This window comes from Chiloscyllium plagiosum, chromosome 12, assembly GCF_004010195.1.
Source record: "Chiloscyllium plagiosum isolate BGI_BamShark_2017 chromosome 12, ASM401019v2, whole genome shotgun sequence".
In the NCBI taxonomy this organism is placed as follows: Eukaryota; Metazoa; Chordata; class Chondrichthyes; order Orectolobiformes; family Hemiscylliidae; genus Chiloscyllium; species Chiloscyllium plagiosum.
In genome coordinates, this window is record NC_057721.1 from 53545223 (window position 1) to 53572606 (window position 27384).

The following is a 27384-nucleotide window of genomic DNA, read 5'->3' on the forward strand; positions in this document are numbered from 1 at the left end:
GACTTCAACTTCACTAATATTGATTGGAACCTCCTTAGTGCAAATGGTTTGGATGGAGCAGATTTTGTCAGGTGTATCTGGGAAGGATTCCTGACTCAATATGTAGATAGACCGACTCGAGGGGAGGCCATATTGGACTTGGTACTTGACAACAACCCAGGTCAGGTGTCAGATTACTTGGTGGGAGAGTATTTCAGTGATAGTGATCATAACTCCCTGGCCTTTGCTATAGTCATGGAGAGAAATAGGAGCAGACAGCGTGAGGAAGTATGTAATTGGGGAAGGGGGAATTACAATGCTATTAAGCAGGAATAGTGAAGCATAAATTGGAAACAAATGCTCCCACGGAAATGCATGACAGAGATGTGGAAATTGTTCAGAGAGCACTTGCTGCGAGTGCTGGATAGGTTTGTCCCACTGAGCCAAGGATGAAGGAACCTTGGATATCAAGTGATGTGGAACATCTAGATAAGAGGAAGGAGGAAGCTTACCTAAGGTTGAGGAAGCAAGGATCAGATAGAGCTCTACAGGGATAAAAGGTTGACAGGAAGGAACTGAAGAATGGACTTAGGAGACGTAGATGGGGGCATGAAAAATCTTTAGTGGGCAGGATTATGGAAAACCGTAAGGTGTTCTACACTTATGTGAGGAACAAGAGGATGGCCAGAGTAAGGGTAGGGCTGATCAGTGATCTTAGAGGGAGCTTATGTCTGGAGTCAGAGGAGGTAGGAGAGGTTCTTATGAATATTTTGCTTCAGTATTCACTCCTGAAAGGGACATTGTTGTTTGTCAGAACAGTGTGAAACATGTTGACATATATGAATAGGTTGATGTTAAGAATGAGGATATGCTGGAAATTTTGAAAACCATGAAGATTGATAAGTCACCTGGGCCAGATGGGATATTACTACAGGAAGAAAGGGAAGAGATTGCTGTGACTTTGGCGATGAACTTTGTGTCCTTACTATCCACTGGAGTGTTACCATATGATTGTAGGGTGGCAAATGTTATTCCCTTGTTCAAGAAAGGGAATAGGAATAACCCTGGGAATTACAGACCAGTCAGTCTTATGTCGATGGTGGGCAAATTATTGGAAAGGACTTTGGGAAACAGGATTTATGATTATTTGGAGAAGCATAGCTTGTTTAGAGATAGTCAACTTGGGTTTGTCAGGGGCAGATCATGCCTCATAAGCCTTATTGAATTCTTTGAGGATGTGACAAAACACATTGATGAAGGTAGAGCAGTGGATGCTGGGTATGTGGACTTTAGCAAGGCGTTTGATAGATTCTCCGTAGTAGGATGGTTCAGAAAGGAAAGATGTATGGGATACAGGGAAATTTGGCTGTCTGGATGTAGAATTGGCTGGTCCCTAGAGTACAGAGTGTGGTAATAGATGGAAAGTATTTAGCCCGGAGCTCGGTGACCAGTGGTGTTCTACAGAAACCTGTGCTGGACGTCTGCTATTTGTGATTTTTATAAATGACCTGGATGAGGAAGTGAGATGGTGGGTCAGTAAGTTTCCATTCACATGAAGAATGGTGAATAGTGTAGAATGCTGTTGTAGGTTGCAACGGGACATTGACAAGATGTAGAGCTGGGCTGAGAAGTGGCAGTTGGAATTCAACCTGGAAAATTGTGAAGTGATTAGTTTTGGAAGGACGAATTTTAATAGATTAGAGGGTTAAAGGCAGGATTCTTGGTAGTGTGGAGGAACAGAGGAATCTTGGGGTCCACGTCCATAGATCCCTCAATGTTATCACCCAAGCTGATAGAAGGCGTATGCTGTGTTGGCTTTCATTAGCGGGGAGATTGAGTTTAAGAGCCGTGAGGTTATGCTGCAGCTCTATAAGGCTTTGGTTAGACCACAGTTGGAATATTGTGTTCAGTTCTGGTCTCATTATAGGAAGGATGTGAAAGTTTTCAAGAGGGTGCAGAAGAGATTCACCAGGATGCTGCTCAGAATGGAGTGCATGTCTTTTGAAGAAAGGTTGAGTGAGCTAAGCCTTTTCTCATTGGAGTGAAGAAGATGAGAGGTGACTTGATAGATGTGTACAAGATGTTGAGAGACATAGGTGGAGTGAATAGCTAGAGACTTTTTCCCAGGGCGGAAATGACTATCAGGAGGGGGTGTAATTTTAAGGTGATTGGAGGAAGGTTTAGGGGAGAGGTCTGAGTATGCCATTTACACAGAGAGTGGTGGGTGCGTGGAATGCACTGCCAGCAGTGGTAGTAGAGTCAGTTACATTAGGGACATTGAAGTGACTGTTGGATAGACACATGGAAGATAGTAAAATGTAGGGTATGTAGGTTAATTTGATCTTAGAGTAGGATAAAAGGTCAGCACAACATCAAGGGCTGAAGGGCCTTTACTGTTCTATGTTCTATTTAAAACACTTTTTGAATAGCGTCAAATGGTTCAATAATCTCCGGTGCATGTCATTACAAGATTTTTTTGTTATTTGTGGGACGTAGGTATTGCTGGCTTGGACAGCATTTATTGCCCATCGTAAGTTGCCTTTGACAAGCTGGTGGTGAGTCACAGTCCATGTGCTGTAGTTGGACCCACAATGCTATTAGGGAGGGAATTCCGGGAGTTTGACCTAATGACACTAAATGACCAGCGATATAGTTCTAAGCCAGGATCATGAATGGTTTAGCGGGGAACATGCTGGTGATGATGCTAATCAAGCTGGCTGCATTGTCCTGGATGGTGTCACTTTTCTTGATTGTAGACTGGAGCAGCATTCATCCAGGTAAGTGGGGAGTATTCTATCACACTCCTGGCTTATGCCTTCCTGATGGCTTTGTTGCGTCAGGAAGTGAGTTACTCACTTCATTATTCTTTGCATCTGACTATCTCTTGTAGACATTATATTTATTAGATTAGTCCAGTTGGGTTTCTGGTTAATTGTAATACCCAGGATATTGATAGTAGAGGATTCAATGATGATAACACCATTGAATGAGAGGTGCAAGTGATTAGATTATCTGTTATTGGAGATGGTCATTGCCTGGCATTTGTGTGGCACAGTGGCTCAGTGGTTAGCACTGCTGCCTCACAGCGCCAGGAACCCAGGTTTGATTCCAGTGTCGGGAGACTGTCTGTGTGGAGTTTGCACATTCTCCCCGTGTTTGCGTGGGTTTCCTCCAGGTGCTCCGGTTCAGTCCAAAGATGTGCAGGTTAGGTGGATTGGTCATGCTAAATTGCCCATAGAGTTAGGTGCATTAGTCAGGGGTAAATAGGGGGAATGGGTCTAGGTGGGTTACTCTTTGGAGGGTCAGTGTGGACTACTTGGGCCGAAGGGCTTGTTCCCACACTGTAGAGAATCTAATCTAATCTAATCTCCCCATGCCTACATGGGTTTCCTCCATGTTCTTCAGTTTCCTGACACCATCCAAAGATGTGCAGGTTAGATGAATTGGTCATGCTAAATTGCCCATAGTGTTCACGGACGTATAGGTTAGGTGCATTAGTCAGAGTAAAACATACGGCAACAGGGTAGTGGAATGGGTCTGGGTGGGTTACGCTTCAGAGTATTGGTGTGGACTGTTTCCACACTCTAGGGATTCTATGATTTTCAGTCCTAGATTGCATACTTTCCAGGTCCTGTTACATTTGAACATTGACTGCTTCAGTGTCTGAGGAGTCATGAATGGTGCTGAACATTGTGCAATCATTAGTGAACATCCTCACTTCTGATCTTATGATGGAGGGAAGGTGTTTGATGAAGCAGCTGAAGATGGTTGGGCCACGGACACTACCCTGAAGATCTCCTGCAGTTAAGATGACTGACCTCCAAGAACAGTGATCATCTCCTGTTTACCAGCTATGACTCCAACCAATGAAGTGTTTTCTTCAATTCACATTACTGGACGTCATTTACACCACACTTGGTTAAATGTGACATAAATGTCAAGGACAGTGTCACAAAGTTAGTTCTTTTTTTCTAAAAGCTGTTCCTTGGCTCAAGGATATTCTGTTTTTGATTTTTTTTCAGAGGTGTAATAAACCAGGCCGGGCTCTGATCAGACTGGTTTGGCACAGAGATGAAAAAGATTTTAAGAGGCTTTTTGTTTATATGTAAACAGATGGGACTTCAGGCCAAAGTGGTCATGTTTTAGAAGTGACCTGTATAATGAAAGGGGAGTGGTCTGCTCTCTAGCTGAGCTGAGCAGTTTAGTTCAGTCCAGAACTAGTTGGGAGTTCAACAGTGAGCTGTGTGGACACAAACTCTCTCTCTCTCTCTCTCTCTCTCTTCTCTTCTAACATCAACCTGTAAGAATATGTTCCATTCATTTATATTGGTTTCTAATGGGGTTTGCTTATTGGGACTGTTGTGTGTATTTGGAACAACATAGTTAAGTCTAGTTTGGATAGATTGAGTTCCGTAGGGGTTCTTTATTCTGTATTCTTAATTGTGTAATTTTGTGAATAATTTTTTGTCTGTTTTATACCTGGTTGTCAATCTAGCTAACTTATCCTAGGTAATTTTTCATTGTACACTTACAGAAACACATTGCGAAGTTATGGTCTGGACTGCCTGCTTAAGAATGTTTTGAGTGGTCTGGCCTAGTCCATAACAGATTAGGGGCTGGTTGTGGGATTTTAAACAGTGAGTGGTAGTTGCTAATGTCTTTATTTTGGGTGTTGGCTTGGTTGGGTAGACAAAACTTGGGATAGTAATGGCTCTTTGAGTCACCAAAAGTTTTCTGGATGTGGATGTGGTGACTTTGGAAGTGTTGCAAAAAGTGAACAAGACCAAGCTGCAGGAATTGGCAGAGATGCTGGAATTGGAACTGCCTGCTTCTGTGAGGAAAGGAGAGATAATTATAGCAGTAGCTCAGAATTTAAACGTGCTGGGGAAACCATCAGAATCTGTAGAGATGTCAAGAATCTCCGTGCAAATGAAGCAGCTTGAGTTAGAGGCAAGAGATAAGAAAAGGGCAGCAGAAATGAAACAGTTTGTGTTACAATTAAAAACAGAAGAGAGGGAAAAAGAGAGAGCAGCAGAACAGAGGGAAAAATAGAGCAGAGAAAGATAAAGAGAGAGTTTTTGAACTTCAAAAACTGACACTTAAAAACGAAAGTCAGCTTAAAAGCCTGAAGAGAAAGGCTGAGGGTAGGCTTAGTGAGGAAGACAGTGAGGATAAGCAAGCCTCTGATCATCAAAAGGAGAAAGTGAGGTCTGCAGATGCTGGAGATCAGAGCTGAAAATGTGTTGCTGGAAAAGCGCAGCAGGTCAGGCAGCATCCAGGGAACAGGAGAATCGACGTTTCGGGCATAAGCCCTTCTTCAGGAAGAAGGGCTTATGCCCGAAACGTCGATTCTCCTGTTCCCTGGATGCTGCCTGACCTGCTGCGCTTTTCCAGCAACACATTTTCAGCTCTGATCATCAAAAGCCTAGTGAGAAACTGTTTAAGTATATTCAAGCATTGCCTAAATTTGAAGAGAAGATGTGGAAGCCTTCTTCATCTCATTTTAAAAGGTGGCTAAACAAATGCAGTGGCCACTGGCAATGTGGGTTTTGTTGATCCAAGCGAAACTTGTGGGTAGGGCTGGTGAGGTATTTGCATACTATCAGAGGAGGTATCTGGGGAGTATGAGGTGGTGAACGAAGCCATTTTAAGTGCATATGAACTTGTACCAGAAACCTATAGGCAACGTTTCAGGAATCTCAGGAGGGACCCTGGTCAAACCTATACTGAATTTTAAAAGATCAAACAGAGTAATTTTAATAGATGGATAAGAGCTTTAAAAATCAAGCAAAACTATGATGCCCTAAGAGAGGTAATTATTTGGGGGGAATTCAAAAATTCATTGCCTGAACCCATGTGGAAGAGCAGAGACTTAAAACAACAAGGTTAGCAGCTGAAGTGGCTGATGACTATGAGCTGGTCCATAAAACACAGCTTGGCTTCCAGAATCAATTTCTACCCATGAGGGATAGAAATTGGGGCAAAGAGAAATCCTTACAAGGAAAGGGAAAGGTAGATCTCAGTGAACATCATCAGGATAACTTACAACAGGCTATAAAAGAAACCCTTGAGGGGGACAAAGAAGTTAAAAAGCTTCAGTGTTCTCAGTCTAATAAAGTGGGCCACACAAAGCCACAGTGTTGGTGGGCTAGGAGAAAGCCAGATCTAGGAAAACAGGACAAGTCTGGAATTTTGTTGGACTAGTAACAAAAAGCACAAGGGAAGTTAGACAATTGCTTCAGAGTATACAAGGTGATCAGAGATTGATTAAGGAGGAAGTGCCAGATCTGCTTAAAAAATATACATGCAAGAGTAAAGTTTATTCACATAGGCCAGGAGTAGTTACAACATTAAGGGACACAGGATTCTCTCAGCTGAAGGAGGAGGAGATATGAACTCCTGTGAGACTGCTACCAGAAAAGGTACTGGCAACAAGAATTCATGATGAGATAAAAAGTGCTCAATTATGTAAAATGAGGCTAGAGAGTCCAAAAAAGAGTGGAAAATCTGTGGTAGGTGTTCTGGACAAACCCTCAGCTCCAGGAATACAGTTTGTCCTTGCAAATGATATAGCTGATTCACCATGCTGCCTACTCTAGTTCAAAAGTCAGTGGAGATGCAGGCAACTGAAGACATGGAGATTGTTTATCCAGGAATTTTCCCTGATTGTGTGATCACAAGATCACAGAGGCACAAGCTGAAGCAGGAGAGATCAAAAGGCACAGATCAGGAAACTGGCATAGGGTTATCCAAAAGTTTTTTGATCAGATAAGTGGTACAGAGAAGGAGCAAATAGATAAGCATGCCAGTATCTTTAACACTGCTAAATTGATTGAATTACAACAGAAAGATGTGAACATAAAACAGTCATATTAAAAAGCATTTACAGAGAAAAAAAGTGATTGCATTTCTGTGTGTTATTACTTAACAAATGATGTCTTCATGAGGAAATGGAGACCCTCACATATCGAATTAGATGTGAAATGGACAGGAATTTATCAAATTGTTTTGCCAGTAGGGTATAGAAAGGAGGTGCTGCAAGTGGCACATGAGCGACCACTTGGAGGTCATTTAGGGGTGAGGAAAACACAGGCTAAAATACAGAGACATTTTTACTGGCCTGGACTACACAAAGATGTAGCTCAATTTTGCTAGACATGTCATACATGTCAGTTAATCGGAAAACCACAGGCAGTAATAAAACCTGCACCTTTAATATCTATTCCAACATTTGAGGAACCTTTTATGAGGGTTTTGATTGATTGCATAGGTCCCCTACCTCAAACAAAAAGTGGGAATAACTATTTATTAACAATAATGGATGTATCAACTAGATTTCCAGAGGCAATCCCATTATACAACATCACAACAAAATGGGTTGTAGAAGAATTACTTAATTTTTTTACTAGCTATGGACTGGCAATAAAGATTCAGTCAGATCAAGGATCAAACTTCACATACAAACTATTCAAGGAGGTTATGGATAAATTGGGAATAAAGCAATTCAAATCTACTGCGTACCATCCATAATCGCAGAGAGCGCTAGAGAGATGACATCAACACTAAAGACCATGTTGTGGGCTTATGGTCAGGATTATCCAGATAATTGGGATAAGGGAGGTCCGTTTGTACTTTTTGTGATCAGAGATGCACCGAATGAATCAACCAAATTCAGCCCATTCGAAATAACCTTTGGGCATGAAGTAAGAGGACCATTAAAACTGATTAAGGAGAAATTAATAAGTCAGAATTCAGAGACCACCCATTTAGATAATGTGTCAAATTTTAGAGAACCATTAAATAGAGCTGTAGAGTTGGCTGGACAGCATTTAAAAAGCATCACAGCGTACAATGAAACAGCAAGCGGATAAGAAATCACAAATTCGCAATTTTGCAATTGGGATAAGGTATTGGTGTTACTTCCAGTAACAGGTGAGCCTTTAAAAGCTAAGTTTAGTGGACCATATCAAATTGAGAGGAAATTGAGTGAAGCGAACTACTTGATAAGAACTCCAGACAGGAAGGAATCTCACAGAGTGTGTTATGTGATTATGCTCAAAAGGTATTTTGATAGGGAAGTAAAGCAAGAGGAGAAGGTGTTAATGATTACAGCACAGGAGGAAGAACCAAATTCAGAGGATTGGACAATGAGGAAGTTGTCAAAAATGGAATAAATTATTGAATTACCTTCCACAAGAACATTGAAATGACCTGAAAGAGTTATTACTATCACATGGGGAGATAAGTGTAAACAAGCTGGGAAGTACTAACCTAATTATACATGTTCTAGATATCGGAGATGCTGTTCCAATTAAACAATATCCTTGTAGGCATAACCCTCTAAAGTTAGCACATGCTCAGAAGGAGATAGAGTGCATGGTCCAAGATGGACTAATTGAAGTGATTTACAGTGACTGGAGCTCACCCATAGTCATGGTACCAAAACCAGATGGTACCCAAAGGTTATGTGTGGACAATTGCGCAGTCAATGCCGTTACAAAGACTGATGCATATCCAATTCCAACTGGAGGACTGTGTCAAAAAAGTGGGACAAGCAGCTTATGTTTCTAAGTTGGACTTGCTCAGAGGTTACTGACAAGTACCTCTGCCAGAGAGAGCAAAGACAATTTCGGCTTTTGTAACGCCAAATGGACTTTATCAGTTTAAAGTCATGCCACTTGGTATGAAAAATGCCCCAGCCACACTTCAGAGTCTGACTAATAAGTCATTGCCCAACTGTGTGGTGCATATTGATGACCTGGTGATTTTTAGTCATTCATGGAAGGAACATATACAGCATTTATCGGACTTGTTCAATCGATTTCGGAAGACAGGCTTTGTGGTGAACCGAGCTAAAAGTGAATTTGCCAAAGCCCAAGTCACCTTCCTGAGCCATGTTATTGGACACGAACAAATGGCCCCATGGGATGCAAAAGCGAAAGTAATTGGGGCATTCCCACACCGTCAATGAAGAAAGCAGTATTGCTGTTCCTGGGATTGAGTGGATTTTACAGAATGTTTGTGCTGAACTTTAGCAGTGTGGCTGCTCCAATCACTGAATTGTTAAAAAAGGGCAAGAAGTTTCAGTGGACAGGAAACTGTCAAAAGGCATTTGACAGCCTAAAGACTGTGTTAACCATTGCCCCAATATTAGCCACACTGGATTACAAAAAGCCTTTCAAGGTGGCTATTGATGCCAGTGATATGGGTCTCGGTGCGGTGCTCCTGCAGGAGGATGACTAGGGGATAGAAAAACCCATCGGCTTTTTTTCTAAGAAGCTGAACGTTCATCAACAGAAATGTTCAACGGTGGAGAAAGAGACTTTAAGCTTGGTGTTGGCATTGCAACATTTCAATGTTTATATTACCAGCAATGCATCTGAGACAATCATGCACACCAATCATAGTCCATTGACAGTTGTGGAGAAATTAAAGGACAAAAATGCCAGACTGTTTAGGTGGAGCTTGTTGTTACAACCATTCAATTTGACAATTGTGCAGGTGGAAAGTCGCAAAACTGTGATTACCAATGCATTGTTGAGACTCGAATAAGATACAGGGGTGTTCGGTGGTGGGTGTGCCACGGCTTGAATTTGCATGTGGTTGTGCTTGTTTACATGTTTATAATTAGTATAGTATATCTGTGTGTTCAGACTACTAACAGGGATTTTGAAAGGTTAGAAATGAAGCCATCTTTTGGTATTGATGGTTCATTTTATTTTAGGCGTGGCTGGTGCCACTAAGTTAGCCCTTTTTTTATTAAAAGCTATTCCTTGGCTCAAGGATACTCTGTCCTTAACTTTTTTCCAGAGGGGTAATAAACCAGGCCGGGCTCTGACCAGACTGGTTAGGTACAGAGATGAAAAGGATTTTGAGAGGCTTTTTGTTTAAATGTAAGCAGATTAGATTTCAGGCTAAAGTGGTCATGTTTTGGAAGTGCCCTGTATAAAGAAAAGGGAGTGGTCAGTTCTTTAGCTGAGCTAAACAGTTTAGTTCAGTCCAGTAGTTGGGATTTCAACAGTGAGCTGTGTGGAAACAAATTCTCTCTCTCTCTCTCTGCCCTTCTAACTTCAACCTGTAAGCATCTGTTCCATTCATCTATACTGATTTCTAATAGTTTTTGCTTATTGGGACTGTTGTGTGGAATTGGAACAGCATAATTAAGTCTCGTTTGGATAGACTGAGTTCTGTAGGGGTTCTTTATTCTATTCTTTGTGTTTCATCGTGTAATTTTGTGAATAAATTTTTATCTATTTTAAACCTGGTAGTCAACCTCGCTAACTTGCTCTGGGTAATTTTCACTACACACTTACCGAAACAAATTGCAAAGTTATGGTTTGGGACTGCCTGCTTAAGAATGTTTTGGGTGGTCTGGTCTAGTCCATAACAGCTGTTACCCTCACTTCAACCCTGGATTTCAGTTCTTTTATCTATCTTTGAACCAAGACTATCATGAGGTCAGGAGTTGAATGGCCCTGATGGAACTCAAACTGGGCATCGCTGAACATTTTATTGCTAAGTAAATGCTGCTTGATAGCACTGCTGATGACACCTTCTATCCCTTTACTAATTGAGTGGAGACTAATGGGGTGGTAATTAGCTGGGTTGGAATTGTCCTGGCATGTTCTTATTCATTCCTCATTGATTCAGGATTTATCCCCTAGCTTGACAGCAATGGTAAAGTGGGGATACGGCAGGACATGATGTTACAGATTGTGTTGGAGCACATTTCTGCTGCTGATGGCCTACTGTGCCTTATGGATGTTCAGTCTTGTGTAGCTATATCGATTTGAAGTCTTTACTATTGAGAACAGCCATAATGCTACATTACACCATGTAAGATATTTTCAATGTAAAATAAGAACTTTGCCCCACAAGGACTGTGTGATGATCACTTTTACTGATACTGTCATGGAACAATCCATCTGCAATGGACAGATAATGAAGATGAGGTTAAGTATGTCTTTCTCTCTTGCTGGTTCCCTCACCATCTGCCAGTCTGGCAGCTGTCTGGCAGCTGTATGCTGTAAGGTTCCTACCAACTTGGTCAGTAGTGCTGTTGCCAAGCCATTACAGTGGATATTGAAATTCCCCAAGCAGAGTACATTCTGTACCCTTACCACCCTAGTGATTCCTCTGTTCAACATGGGGGAGTACTGATTCATCAACTAAAAGAAGCTGGTCTTTGGTAATCAGTAGGAAGTTTCCTTGCCCATGTTTTGGTATCATCAGGCTTGATGGTGTTGGAAATCAATGCTCAGGACTCCCAGGACATCTCCCTCCTGACTAGACGCAACTGTGCTGCCAACTCTGCTGGGCCTGTCCAGCTGGTGAAATAGAACATATCCAGAGATGGTGATGGTGGTCATCCAGACTATTGTTTTCCCTTCTGACCAGTAAAATTACCCAAAAGGACAGCAGATATTGCTGTAAATTTGCACTAGTTCACACTGTTTTGCCTGGATTGGATTGCAAACTGAATGGTATGCAGGGAGATTTTAACAATTCAACATCAAAGGCACAATCATAGAATCCCTACAGTGTGAAAGCAGGCCATTCAGCCTTTTGAGTTCACACTGACCTTCCAAAGAACACCCTCCCCTTTCCCTGAGACCCTGCATTTCCCATGGCTAATCCACACATCCTTGATCAATTTAGCATGACCAATCTGCATAACCTACACACCTTTGGACTGTGGGAGGAAACTAGAGCATTCAGGGGAAACCCACACTGGCAGAATATGCAAATTCAACAAAGACTGACACACGAGGTTGGAATTGAACCTGACTCCCTGGCTTTACAAGGCAGAATGCTAACCACTGAGCCACCATGCCATCCCAAGGATATGTTTCAAATCTCTGGGCATCAGTATCAAGATATCATCAGGTAACTGGGGAAAGAGTGATATCAAAAAATAAATTTCCATTTAAATCTTAAGTGAAAGTTGACATTCCTGGAAAACAGTACAAGGCTGGAAACACGATGCATTGACTTTTTAAGGTTGTTCTCACTTTAAACTTTTTGTGCTGTCCACCCTATAATATTTAAGCAGCATGCAGGGAATAAAAATGCCGATGTCTGCATATGATGGCCATGGGTTTTGCTGACCTCAAAAACCACCTCACTATGAGATTTATTGACTTCCGTAACAAGAAAGTGAACTCTCTTGAAATACAACTCATTTCAATGTCATGTTATAGGAATTTGCATGTGAAGTTGTAGTGATGTCACTAAGTAACCAATCACAATTTGAAAAATTCTCACAGGCAGGAATACGAGCAATGAAAGGCATTAAAATCATTCACTTCATAAAAGTTTTACAAAGTGAAACAAATGTTGGGACATACATATAGAATTTCAGCAGAAGCTGAAATATCCATGAAAGTTTTTAAAAACAACTTAGCTTCAAGGATTTTGTTTAAAAATCTATCAATAACTCATCATAAATTGGCAGCACGGTGGCACAGTGGTTAGCAGTGCTGCCTCACAGCGCCAGAGACCCAGGTTCAATTCCCGCCTCAGGTGACTGTGTGGAGTTTGCACATTCTCCCCGTGTCTGTGTGGGTTTCCTCCCACAGTCCAAAAATGTGCAGATTAGGTGGATTGGTTATGTTAAATTGACTGTAGTGTTAGGTGAAAGGGTAAACAGGGGAATGGGTTGCAGGTCGGTGTGGACTTGTGGGGCCGAAGGGCCTGTTTCCACACTGTAAGTAATCTAATGTAAATCTGCTAATATACAGAGGAACCTTGATTATCTGAGTTTCAGATTATCCAAAAAAGATCTCAATGTACATCAAAAAGGAATGTGTATTCAATTTACCTGTACTGATGAACATGTGGAAACACTGACAAAAGCAAAGAAATACAAGCATCTCAAGCAAGAGCGACTGAACTTTTTTAAACCTAAGGGTTAGTTACACAGTCCTTTGTAAAAGTAAATACTTTATTCCCATCAGAGAAAGTAAATGCATTGCGAAACTGAGTTCAGCGGAAACTGACAAATGCTCTTGTGATTGTAGAAGCTGTTCAAGACTTTGCTCAATGCTGGAACTTCATATATTTATGAGATGGTAAGGGTTCAGTTCTTCTCAGTTTAACTTGCAATTTGCAGAATGCAAAGATTAGTTTGTTAAAATAGCAGACTCATTGAAATTATAGATTTAAACAAACTCTCCAATAGAGCAAAATGTTAGATCAGTATGACTTCCCTTGTTTAAAGTCAAATCGATTATCTAAATAATCAATTATTCTAATGAAATACTGTCCACCTGTCTCATTCAGATAATCGAGGCTCCACTGTAAATTAATTCTTCAATTTATTAATCAATCAGAATAACCTGGTTATTATTCAGCAAGAGTTACTACTAAAACCAGCATGACATATCCAGTTGCACCTAACAGAACAAGACATAACTTTTTATGGGATTCTTAACAGCAATGTAAAGTAGAAAATAATTTTGTTTGGCACTAGTATAACCTGGTTATTATTCAACAAGAGTTACTACTAAAACCAGCATGACATATGCTAACAGAACAAGACATAACTTTTTATGGGATTCTTAACAGCAATGTAAAGTAGAAAATAATTTTGTTTGGCACTAGTTCAACATCAGAAGCCCTACAAATTCTGGAACCAGCAAAAATGGTCATAGAATATTGAAAGAAGTACTGAAAAGATTGAAACCAGCAGCAGATACTCTGCCCTCTTTTTCTGCAAAACCCCTGGAAAGATCAGAAAACATTAAGAAAGGCAACTAAGGGAGACCTTCTAGACGCAAAGAAGGAAATGGGAAGATGCTGAGGTTAGGGGCTCAGAAATAAAGGATATAAGTTATTCCATTAATCAGTTTATGATCAAGGAGCAAATCTATCCAGGTCCATGCTGTTTCAAGGGTAGAGACTGAAACAAAACAAAATAAACTGGGTTGGACATGTATTCTACTCAGAGCAACTAATTGCTACTTTTAATGTTTACTGGTCAAGGTTTGCCAAGAAGCAAATAAAGGTCTGATTGCTCCCTCACTGAGAGGCATGGTTATTTGAAAGGCAATATCACATCAATGTTAAAGACCAGGATTATCTCCAAATAGAGATTGATTAATAACACAAACTTTTCATGCCAAAATTATTTGATTTTAAATGCCCTTTATCTGTGTTTAATAGAATGGTAAATGCCTCATAACGAAGTCAAAATCATTTCAGGCTTGTTAACACCACCAATGTATGTAGTTCCATTTTACAAATGGTTTACCACAGGGTAACCTTAAGCTCCTTTTACTAAATGATTAACAATTTTACATTTTTGTTCCATTTTCAATTTTTCTTTGGTTAACCATTTCTCTTTTATTTTGTCATTTTGGATTACGTTTCTACATACTGGGGACAACCCACTTCTTTTGTATATGCCTCCTGTTTAAATTATTTTTTCACGATTGTCTATGGATCACCCATGGCAAGGTGCATTATTTGGTCAAACTTGGGGCATGCCAACCAGGTTTGGTCATTCCCCGTCATGATTATTTTGGCAGAAAATCATCAAGAACATGGGGACTCTTTGAAGTGCAGTGTGATTCCAGCTTTGTACACATGACTTCCAGGTGTCTTTGCAGTTGCCTTGCAGCACCAACTGCCACCCAATACACTCTTTTAGACATGGAAATTGCAATGTTATCACAAATAAGGCTCCAGAATTGGGCAATGATTGCAAAGAACCTTTATGTCTCATGTGAGGAAAGCAGAAATCAAACTATAGTAAATAAGAAATTGTTCAGCGACATACCTTTGGAAGTAACGTTCTTCTTCTCCTACAAAGAGATCTTGCTGATACTCTCCCATTGTGTGGGTGAAGCGAGCAGAGCAGGGAAGCTTCTTTGGTTTGTCACAGAACCAGGGCTCCCCAGTCTTGGGGTCAGTAAAGTTACAGAATGGTTGAGATTGAGGCAAACAAAGATTACACACAGTAGCCTCGGAGGCATTTCCTGATTTGAAAGTACTTTGAAAATATGCTCTCTCTGGCTGTTTCTCACGTAGTCTTTTAAGTGCTTGGATCCCTTCACTGGGATGAACCAACAAAACAAAAGCTTTAACTTTCCCTGGCCAAAGTAATTTAAAATTGATACGATAAATTCCATTTTCATTGTCTATAACAGTTCCTGCTGAACCAGCTTTTAAAGCTGGGGTGTGGATCCGAGCTTGGAGATAGTCACCTCCATATTGCTTTGGGTGACCATCAAAATCTCTCATCTGCAGCATCACTTGTAACTGATCTCCCACATAGAAAATCTTTGCAGAATTTAAAATTACAAAGCGAACACGTGCTGGGTTGCTGCTTTTCTGAAAGGGCACAGCAGAGTTGGGGGGTTTTGGCCATTCGATCATTTTCATAAGGAGCATTCCCTCTGATCTTTCTTCAGGGGTGAAGCTATGATTCTGGTAGCCACATTGCAATAACCTATCTGTCCAAGGTGCCTGATCTTCAATGTGTTCCTTTGTTGACTTTGATGCTGAAGCTGGGTATCTTTTCTTACTTTGCCCTGGTCTAGATGCTGAATATTTATTATACTGTGAATAGGAAGGAAATTTTTTAAATAAATATTTTCTATATCCTGCTTCCATTTGTCATTTTCAATTGAAATCCTTCCACTTGTTAAAGAGAAAAAGCAAGAAAGCTAAAAAGAGTAGTTTAGGCCTTAAATGTTTTTTGGACTTTTGGCACAGAGTGTGACATACTTTTAAATTTGGAAAGTTTGTCATTTTCTGATATTATGATTATGAATGAGAGTCTGGCCTGACACCAGTTATACCAACACTCTGAGCTGGGACTGTGGGATCCTTGGGATGGGGTATTGTAGGGCATGAAATAATGCAAAACATGCTCCAGCAAATTGGTGGCTTTGGAGAGATGGAAGATGGAATACCTGACGTAGAATTCTAAGCTCTGGAGCCATCTGAGTAGCAACAATATTTATATGACATATTATAACAAAGATGAGAAGGCCTGAGTACCAACCCCTTGTAGTTTGATCGAACCTTGCCACCCATTCTCTTCATTATTCTAAATGCCTGTCCAATAATCCACGATGACGGATGAATCACTAAAATGTTTCAGCAGAGTCTTGTCTTAGATAACAGAACATAGTAGATTATACTCCAGTAAATATATACAGGTAACAGTAACTCTTAGGCACATTAACTACCACGGCAAGAAGTAGGTAAGAACTGTATGGCTCACAAGAAGACAATGCAAGTCTCCAACTGCTGTCAGTCTAAGCTGCTAAAATGGCTCAAACAGCTTGATGCTTCAGCATTTGCTGCATTAAGTATGAGATTGGTCAAAGCCTCAGTTTATCTTGAATTGACTTTTTCATTTCCATTCATTTATACAACAGCCCAGTTCAGTTTCTGATCGGTGGTAAGCCCTAGAATATTTAAAGAGAATTTGACAATGGGTAATGCCCTTAATTGTCAATAGGTGATGTTTTGATTAACTTTTGTTTGAGATGGTCTTTGTCTGCCACTTGTCACTCATCAGGCCAAGTTTGGATGTTGCCCAGGTCCTGCTACATTGATCCTTTAGTATCTGCGGAGTTGCAAGTGGTACTGAACATTGTACAATCATCAGCAAATGTCCCTAATTTTGGGCTTATGATGGAAGTAAGGTTATTGATGAAGAATCTGTACATGATTGGGCCTAGGACACTATCCTTAAGACCTTTTGCAATGATATCCTGGAAGTGAGATTATTGACGTCCAATAAAAACCATTTTCCATTTTGCTAGATATGACTCCATTTACATTGGCTCCTTAGACTTACACCTTTGAAATTTGTAGCCTCTGATACACAAAAGGACAGGGCAGCAGATGCATGTTAACACCCGCGCCCGCAAGTTCTCCTCCAAACATACATTCTGATTTGAAACTACATCGTTGTTCCTTCAACATTGCTAGGCTTAAATCATTTAACTCCCTCCATTTTGGCAGTGTTGGTGGATTGCAATGACTCAAGAAGGCAATTAACTGCCACCTTCTCATGGGCAACTGTGGATGGACAATAAATACTTGGCAAAATCCTGCAACACACAGATCTCTAGCATTAGGCTGAAAATTCAAGTATACAGGCAGTCACTGAGCTGGACAAAAAAGACCAGCGTTTGAAGAAGCTTGAATCAATTAGGGATTGTCAGCATAGTTTTGTGTGAGGGAAATCATGTCTCACAAATTTGATTGGGTTTTTAAGGAAGCAACCAATAAGATTGATGAGGGCAGAATGGTAGACATTGTTTACTTGGACTTTAAGTAAAGCCTTAGACAAAGTTCCACACTGTCAACTAATTAGTAAAGTTAGATCACATGGAATGCAGGGTGAGCTTGCCAGTTGGAAATAAAATTGGTTCAATGACAGGAGACAGAGAGTGATGGTGGGATTGTTGTTTTTCCGAAGGGAGGCCTGTGACCAGTGGTGTTTCACAGCGACTGGTGCTGGGCCCACTTTTGTTTGTCATTTATATAAATGATTTCAATCAGAATATAGAAAGCATAGTTAGTAAGTTTGCAGATGACACCAAGTTTATAGCGGACAGTGAGGAAGGTTATCTAAGATTACAAAGAGATCTTGATCAAGAATAGGGAGGATGAACACGTGGCTTGAGGGATGGTGTAGGAGGGAGGAGTTCAGATTTGTGGGACACTGGGACCAGTTCTGGGAAGGTGGGACAATTACAAATTGGATGGTCGACACCTGAACCAGACTGGAACTAATGTCTTTGGGGGAGTTTTTGCTACTGCTGTTGGGGAGGTTTTAAACTAATGTGGCAGGGGGTTGGGAACCAGAAGAGTAGTAGACAGTGAGGTGGAAACTGGAGACTGTAAGAATCATGACGTTAGCATTACCAAGGGGAAGAGTAGGCAGAGCAAAGATGAACACAAAAAAAAACTGGTGGCCTGAAGTGTACCTACTTTAATGCAAAGAGTATAGTATGTAAGGCAGATGAACTTAGGGCTTGGATGGGTGCCTGGGAGGCGCCCGCAAGTTCTCCTCCAAACATACATTCTGATTTGAAACTACATCATGTCAGGCAGATGAACTTAGGGCTTGGATGGGTGCCTGGGAGTATGACATTATTATGATCGCAGAGACTTGGTTGAAGGAAGGGCATGATTGGCAACTAAATGTTCCAGGATCTAGATGCTTCAGATAGGACAGGGAGGAAAGTAAAATGGTGGGGAGGAGTTGCATTGCTGGTCAGGGATGATATCACGGCTGTGCTAAAGGAGGACATTATGGAGGGCTTGAGCAGTGAGGCATTATGGATAAAGCTGGAAATAAGAAGGGTGTAGTTACATTGTTGGGGAGGTACTGCAGGTTTCCCAACAGTGAGCGTGAGGTAGATGAGCAAATAGGTAAACAGATTATGGAAAGATGTAGAGACAACAGGGTGGTGGTAATGGGAGATTTTAATTTTCCCAACATTGGCTGGGATACACTTAGTGTCAGAGGTCTGGATGGGGCAGAATTTGTAAGGAGCATCCAGTAAAGTTTTCTAGAGCAGTATGTCAATAGTCCAACTAGGAAAGGGGCCATATTGGACCTAGTGTTGGGGAATGAGCCAGGCCAGGTGGTAGAAGTTGCAGTGGCGGATTTCTTTGGGAATAGTGACCACAATTCTCTGTAAGTTTTAGAATGCTCGTAGACAAAGATGAGAGTGGGCTTAAGGGAAGAGTACTAAACTGGGTCAAGGCCAATTATATCAAAATTCAACAGGAGCTGGGAAATGTAGATTGGGAGCAGCAATTTGAAGGGAAGTCCACAATTTTTATGTAGGAGGCTTTCAAAGGTAGTTTGAAGATAGTGCAGGATAGGCATTTTCCTTTGAAAACAAGGGATAGGAAAAGCAAGATTTGTGAACCATGGATAACAGGAGACATGCGACTAGCCAAGAGGAAAAGGGAAGCATACATAAGGTCCAGGCAGCTAAGAACAGAACAGGTCTTGGAGGAATATTGGGAGAGTAGGACTAATCTTAAACAAGAAATCAAGTGGGTTAAAAGGGGTAATGAAATAGCTTTAGTGAGCAGAATTAAGGAGAATCCCAAGACCTTTTATTCATATATTAGAAGCAAGAGTGTGACTAGAGAAAGGCTTGGTCCACTAAAAGATAAGGAAGGAAGGTTGTATGTCAAACCTAAGAAAATGGGTGAGATTCTCAATGAGTACTTTGCATCAGTGTTCACTGAGGAGAGGGGCATGATGAATATTGAGATTAGAGATAGAAGTTTATTTACTCTGGATCACACTAACATAAGGAGGGAAGATGTGTTGGGTAGACTAAGAATATTAAGATGGACAAAACCCCAGGACCAGAAGGGATCTATCCCAGGTTGCTGAGGGGGGCAAGAGAGGAAATAGCTGGGGCCCTGACAGATATCTTTGTAGCATCCTTAAATACAGGTGAGGTGCCAGAGGAATGGAGGTTTGCTAATGCTGTCCCCCTGTACAAGAAGAGTAGTAGGGATATTCCAGGTAATTACAGACCAGAGTGTATGATGTCAGTGATGGGAAAGTTGTTGGAGAAGGTACTGAGGGATAAAATCTATTATATTTGGAAAAGTATGGGCTTATCATGATAGGCAACATGGTTTTGTGTGGGGGAGATTGTGCCTTACCAAGTTAATAGAGTTCTTTGAGAAAATGACCAAGTTGATAGATGAAGGAAGGGCTCTAGGTGTCATATACATGGACTTTAGTAAGGCATTTGATAAGACTCCCCATGGTAAACTAATGGAGAAAGTGAAGTCACATGGTGTGCAGGGTGTTCTCGCTAGGTGGATAAAGAACTAGTTGAGCAACAGGAGACAGAGAGTAGTAGTTGAAGGGAGTTTCTCGAAATGGAGAAAGGTGACCAGTGGTGTTCCACTGGGATCAGTATTGGGACCACTGTTGTTTGTGATATTCATAAATGATCTGGAAGAGGCCATTGTTGGTATGATTAGTAAGTTTGCAGATGACACGAAGATTGGTGGAGTAGCAGAAAGCATAGGGAACTGTCAAAGAATACAGGAGAATATAGATAGATTGGAGGGTTGGGCAGGGAAGTGGCAGATGGAGTTCAATCTGGGCAAATGTGAGGTGATACATTTTGGGAAGTCTAATTCTAGAGCAAACTATACTGTAAGTGGAAGAGCCTTGGGTAAAGTTGATGAGCAGAGAGATCTGGGAGTTCAGGTCCATTATATCCTGAAGGTGGCTACACAGGTGGATAGAGTGGTCAAGAAGGCATATGGTATGCTTGCCTTCATCGGACGGAATATTGAGTATAAGAGCTGGCAGGTCATGTTAAAATTGTACAAGACTTTGGTTCGGCTGCAACTGGATTACTGTGTACACTTCTAGTCGCCACATTACCAAAAGGGTGTGGGCACTTTGGAGAGGGTGCAGAGAAGGTTTATGAGGATGTTGCCTGGTATGGAAGGTGCTAGATTTGAAGAGAAGTTGAGCAGATTAGGATTGTTTTCATTAGAAAAAAGAAGATTGAGGGGGGGACCTGATTGAGGTCTACGAAATCATGAAGGGTATAGACAGAGTGGAGAGAGATAAGCTTTTTCCCACAGCTAAGGATTCAATAACAAGAGGTCACACATTCAAGGTAAGAGGTGAAAGATTTAAGAGGGATACATGCGGAAAATACTTTACACAGAGGGTGGTAGGTGCCTAGAATGCATTGCCAGAAGAGGTAGCAGAGGCAGGCATGGTAGAATGCATGAGTAGGTGGGGAGCAGAGGGATACAGATGCTTAGGAATTGGGCGACAGGTTTAGGCGGTTGATTTGAATCGGCACAGGCTTGGATAGCTGAAGGGCCTGTGCCTGGGCTGTAAACTTTTCTTTGTTCTTTGTTACCAATTGGGTAAATGGGGTGAAGAGTGGCAAATAGAGTTTAAATTTGATAAATGCAAAGTATTGCATTTTGCAAAAACAAACAAAGACAAGACTTTCACAATTAAAATTAGGGCTTTGGACAGTGACGTAGAACAGAGATATAGGGGTTCAAGTTCATAATTCTTTGAACTTTGCATCATCTACAGTTAGGGTGGTTAAGCAGGCATTTAACGTGCTTGTTGTCATTGCTCAGATCTTTAAACATGAGTTGGGGCATTATGGTGAGGTTGTATAGGAAATTGGTAAGATCCTTCTAGAGTATTGTGTCCAGTTCTGATCTCCCTGTTATAGGAAGGATATTATTAAGCTGGAAGGTTCAGAAGAGATTTACCAAGACGTTGCTGGGAATGGAAGTTTTGAGTTATAAGGAGAGGCCAGATAAACTGAGATGTTTTTCACTGGAGCGTAGGAGGATGAGAGATGACCTTATGGCAGTTGATAAAATAATGAGGGGTATAGATAAGTTGAATGGCAGATGTCTTTTCCTTGGGGTGGAGGATTTCATGACTAGGAGGCATATTTTAAAGGTGAGAGGAAAAGGTTTTAAAAAAGACGGAGGGGCTTTTTTTTAACTCAGAGAATGGTTTGTGTATGGAATGAACTTCCAGAGGAAGTAGTGGATGTGAATATAGTTGCATCGTTTAAAAGACATTTAGATATGTATATGAATAAGAAATGATTGGAGTGGTATGGGCCAAGTGCAGGCAGTTGGGACCAGTTTAGTTTGGGATTATGATTGGCATGGATTACTTGGATCAAAGGGTCTGTTTTTGTGCTGAATGACTCCATGACTCTGTGGCTGTATGAATTGGAAGATCTCCAATCGCAGCTAACCATGCATTCTCTAATAAATGGTCAAAACAATTGCACTTTCTACCATGTTGTATGGATGTGACAACTCACTACACTGTACGAGCTGCTACTCATATGATGGTTGCAACCATGACTTTTACTCAGTGTACTACAGGACCTGCTTCATATAGTGCTATAGACAAAAATCACTTTGTGGTCTAGTTAGAAGAGTCTGTTCGAATTAACAAGATTTAGGTTATTGCATGTTTGTAGCTGGTTTTGGTGTACATGATTTGACTGGCTTTGTTCCAGAGATTTTGAGAAGAACCAGATATTAGGTCTCAATTCCTTGTGATCCGAAATTGTTTTGCCCATTGCTCCATAGGACATAATCATAGTAGACGTCTCTGTGTTAATCCTTTCAAATACTTTCAGACACTTCTGGAACTATGGACAACAGTATTTCAGCTATCTCGATATACAAATATCATTGGAATCCTTTCATTTGTTTCTGGCTAAGAAATGCTCCAATTGTCTTTAAAGGCTCACGATCTGTGATCTTTAAGCTACCTGTCTTGGCTATGGATATACAACGACTGCTATTTCTCTATCTGTTCTGTGATTCAGAGTGCTCAGTGAGGACCTCTGCAGGTTTCTTGCACTCACTGCAAGGTGGACCAAATTCTCCAGCAGCTTTTCTCTCACAAAACCCAAACGAATTGCTGCTTCTTTCAACACACAAAACAAAGCAAAAGAAACTTATAAGCAAGGATTCACAATGAATCAGAATCTCTACGGAAATGTGGCTTGCTTTAAACTTAAACAGACTGTGATTATTTTTTCCTTCATCATAAATATTGATTCTGAAATGCATATAAATAATTTAGTCATAGAGATGTACAACACGGAAATAGACCCTTCGGTCCAACCCGTCCATGCCAACCAGATATCCTAAATTAATCTAGTCCCATTTGCCTGCACCTGCCCCAAATCCCTCCAAACCTTCCTATTCATATACCCATCCAGATGTTTTTTAAATGTTACCAATCTCTAGCACTTCCTCTGGCAGCTCATTCCATACACCCCACCAGCCCTTGTATGAAAATGTTGCCCCTAAAGTCACTTTTATATCTTTCCTCTCTCACCCTAAACCTATGCCCGTTAGTTCTGGATTCTTCCATCCGAGGGAAAAGACCTAGTCCATGCCCCCCATGATTTTATAAACCTATATAAGGTCACCCCTCAGCCTCTGACGCTCCAGGGAAAACAGCCCCAGCTTAATCACCCTCTCCCTATAGCTCAAACCCTTCAATTTCTATTGCTCATGGATTTTACTGCCCGTTTTCATTTCCCATTGGCTTCATTGCATCACAGATTGATCATTCATTGTTGACTCTTTTCATTATGGAGTCTGATCAACATGTGTTAACTTTCAAATGTAATAAATCCAAGCTTTTATTTTAGATTAGATTAGATTACTTTCAGTGTGGAAACAGGCCCTTCGGCCCAACAAGTCCACACCGACCCGCCGAAGCGCAACCCACCCATACCCCTACATTTACCCCTTTAACCTAACATTATGGGCAATTTAGCATGGCCAATTCACCTGACCTGCACATCTTTGGACTGTGGGAGGAAACCGGAGCACCCGGAGGAAACCCACGCAGACACGGGGAGAATGTGCAAACTCCACACAGTCAGTCGCCTGAGTCGGGAATTGAACCCGGGTCTCTGGCGCTGTGAGGCAGCAGTGCTAACCACTGTGCCACCGTGCCGCCCACGTTGCATTTTCATCAAAGTTGCTTTTCAGTTTCTCAATCAGATGCCTCCACTTGCCTAGAGTTAAACGATGTAAGCTTAAAACCAAACATTATATTCTAAAGCAAAATCTAGGCTTTCAGAACAATGAAGAAGAGGAGAAATTTCTTCTCTTGATGGCCAGTGATCTCTTCCCTGGACAGTAGTGAAAGCTAAGTTATTGAGTACATTAAAGACTGATTTAGACAGATTGTCAATTGATAAAGGACTCAAGCATGATTGGGGACAGGCAGAAAAATTGAGTTGAGGCTACAGTCAGATAAGCCATGTTTGTATTGAAGAGAGAAGTAGGTATGATGGGCCAAATGGCCTAGTCATAGAGTTATACAGCACGGATACAAGCCCTTTGTCCCAAACTGGTCCATGCTGACCAAAATGTCCATCCACGCTAACCCCGTTTCCCTGCACTTGGCCCGCATCCTTCTAATCCTTTCCTATCCGTGTACTTGTCCAAATGCCTTTTAAATTTTGATAATCTATCCGCCTCAACCACTTCCGCTAGCAGCTCGTTCCATATGCGTACCACCCTCTGTGCCCCTCAGGTTCCCTTTTATTCTTTCCCCCTAACCTTAAACTGATGCCCTTTAGTCCTCGATTCCCAGAAAAAGACTGAGTGCATTCACCATATCCATGCCTTTCATGATTTTATACACTTCTATAAGGTTCGCCCTCAGTACTCTCTAAAGAAGCAAAGTTCTAGCTTGTCTAACCTCTACCTCTAACTCAGACAATTGAATCCAGGAAACATCCTTGTAAATTTCTCCTACACTCTTTTCAGGTTAATAAAATCCTTCCCTTAACAAGGTGACAAAACTGAACACAATGCTCCAAGTTCTGCCTCACCAACATCCTTTTTAACTGCAACATAACATGCCCTGACTGATGAAGGTCACTGTGCCTAAAGCCTTCTCCACTGCCCTGACTCCACTTTCAGAGAACCGTGCACCTGAACTCCAAGGTCCTTCTGTCCTTCTACACTCCTTTAGGCCCTCCCATTCAACATGAAACTCCTACCTAGATTTGACTTTCCAAAATGCAAGACCTCATACTTACTGACAATAAACTCCATTTGCTACTTCTCGGCTCACCTCCCCAGCTGATCAACCTCCTGCTGCAATTTCTAATAACCTTCTTCACTGTCCAAATTACCGCCTATCTTAGTGTCATCAGCAAACTTACGAATCATGCCTTGTACATTCTCATCCAAATCACTGATATAGATATCAACCAACAATGGGCCCAGCACTGACCCCTGAGGCACTCCAGTCTGACAAACATCCTTCCACTATTACCCTCTGCTTCCTACCATCAAGCCAATTTTGTATCCAAATTGCCAGATTGCCATGGATTCCATGCGACCTAACCTTCCAGATCTAACCATGTGAAACCTTATCAAAGGCCTTACTGAAATCCATAGAGATAATGTCTGCTGCCCTGCCCTCATCAACTTTCCTGGTCACTTCATCAAAGAACTCTAACAAATTTGTGAGGCGTGGTCTCCCACTCACAAAGCCATGCCGACTACTCCTAATCTAACCCTGCCTTTCCAAATGCATGTTTATGAAGAATCTTCTCAAGTAACTTACCCACCACAGATGTTAAGCTTACTGGTCTGTAGTTCCCAGACGTTTCTTTGCTGCCCTTCTTGAATAATGGCACAGCATTCACTACCTTCTGGGACCTTACCCGTGACTAACCCACAAAAATATCAACTGGGGCCCCTGCAATTTCTTCTCTAGCCTCTTGCAGTGTCTTACATCTATTTCTTATAATCTTACAAACTCCCAAAGCCCAGTCTTTAATTCCTTGCTTCCTCGATTTCTGCTGTGATGTTGACACTCATCTGATCATCATTTATTCTTTGCCCCCTAGCCTTTTGTGACATGTTGCGTTAATTGCACAATGGAATCTCCAAACTGGCTCGCCTGATTATTCTACCCTTAAAGGAGTAAGTGGCAGACTTTAGTTGCACTGCTCCTTGAAGCTGAAAAGGACGCCAGCAAGAAATTGGGAAGATGCTTACTGTCTACGTGCTGGGAGACATTAGGGAATTTGGGTGAAAATGTGACCCTCATTTAACAAAGGCAAAACATGGGCTTCCTTAATGGAAATATGTGTATATGTTGGATGAGGGCAAGATTGGACATGCCTTATGTTAGCCTGCTAGCACTTAATACTAAGTGCCATATCACATGTGACTAATAGCCAGGCAGATGAAGAAGTGGTCCAAAACCGGGGCATGTTGAAGCTCAACTCAGGGAGTTTATTATTGTATCAGGAGAAGAGGGAGGAAAGAAATGTAAGACGTGACAATAGCAGCAAAAAGAGCATAAGCATCCATTACAAAAGTAAAAGGCAAAACATAAAATCATCCTAAGACCAGCCAACTGGATAATCATCATAACTATTCATCCCCAATACCTTAATGCAGTCCATGTTTCGAATCAGCAGCAAAAATGTCATCAGCTGGAAAGTGGACTGGCGTACAGACATGGTGGGTACTTGAGGCCTCACAATTGGCTAATATTTCTATGCAGTTTGGCAAATACTTGCAGATTCTTTTATCTGAAAGAAAGAAATGGGAAAAGTAAACACTAACTGAAAAGCTGGCATCCAAGTTCAGTGGGTAAGAAGGAAGGCAAATGAACAATTGGCCTTTATTTTAAAGGGAATGGAGTATAAAAGTAGGGAGGTTTTCCAGAAAGTATACAAGGCACTAGCCAGGCCACAGCTGGAATACTGTGAACAGTTTTGGACCCCTTATCTAAGATGTACTGATATTGGAGGCAGTCTAGAGAAGGTTCACTAAGCTGATCCTAGGTTTGGAGGGACTCTCTTAAGAGGGAACGTTGAGTAGGTTGCATGTGTACTCATTGGAATTTCGAAGAATGCAAGCAATGTTATTGAATTTGAAAGATTTTTAAGGAACTTGACAGGGTGGATGCGGAGAGGTTGTTTCCCTTGCCGGAGACCCTAGAATCAGAGGGCATAATCGCAGAAGAAGGAGTTGCCTATTTATGACAGAGATAAGGAAAAATTTCTTTTCTCAGAGGGTAATGAATCTGTGGAATTATTTGCTGCTGAAGGCTGTTGAAGCTGCATTGTTAAATATATTCAAGGCTGATGGGCAAATGTTTAATCAGTAAAGGGAATCAAGGATTATGGGGAAAAGGCAGGAAGTTGGAGATGATGATTATTAGATCAGCCATCATCTGATTGGATACTCGGGCTACTTCTGATCTTATGTCTGATTTCTTATATATCTGGACAGCAGCCTAATAATCTTAACTTCTGCAGGTTATTTGTATCGTCCTTTTATAGCACCATGATTGCAGACACATGTTTAAACAGAAGTGCCTACTTGTCAGTAGGCTATCATAAACTTTATACCTAGAAAGGAAGAGTGCCAAAATACAGCTAATGATTAACTCAGGGGAGATAGTAGTCAAGTTGCAATTGTGCATAGGTTTGAGCACAAGGAGGGTATAGGGAAAAATGTGGAAAGGGATAAGTGGAAAGTAATTCTCCAGAATGTTATTCATTGGAGCTGCACCCATGCAGGCAATTAGACAGTATTCAGTCATACTTCTGGCTTATGCATTGTGGCTTGTGGTTTAGTATAGAGGAGATCGGAGGTGTGTTAACCTGCCACAGAATTCTGAGCCTCTACAAGGATGTCAGTATTGGGGGATTCAGTGATAGTAATCCTATTGAATTTCAAGGGTAAAAACTACACACCACCAGGCTATAGTTCAACAGGTTTATTTGAAAGCACTCAGCTACCTTCCACCCAACCCCACCCCCACTCCTATTTATCTCTCGCCACCGCCCCCCCCCCCACCCCCCACACCCCGGCTCACAA

At 41.4% G+C, this 27384-nt stretch overlaps 1 protein-coding gene across 1 annotated transcript in view; it reads right to left on the bottom strand.

Annotated features, from left to right (window-relative positions):
* LOC122555265 (NXPE family member 3-like) overlaps positions 1 to 27384 on the bottom strand; it is a 72634-nt gene that overhangs the window by 18039 nt on the left and 27211 nt on the right. Inside the window, exons 2-3 of the mRNA XM_043701085.1 lie at positions 25944 to 26087; positions 14759 to 15540 (exon numbers count right to left, since the gene is read on the bottom strand). Of these exons, the coding sequence (XP_043557020.1) occupies positions 14759 to 15540; positions 25944 to 26015 (854 nt within the window). The 5' untranslated portion in view covers positions 26016 to 26087. The remainder of the gene's footprint in view (positions 1 to 14758; positions 15541 to 25943; positions 26088 to 27384) is intronic.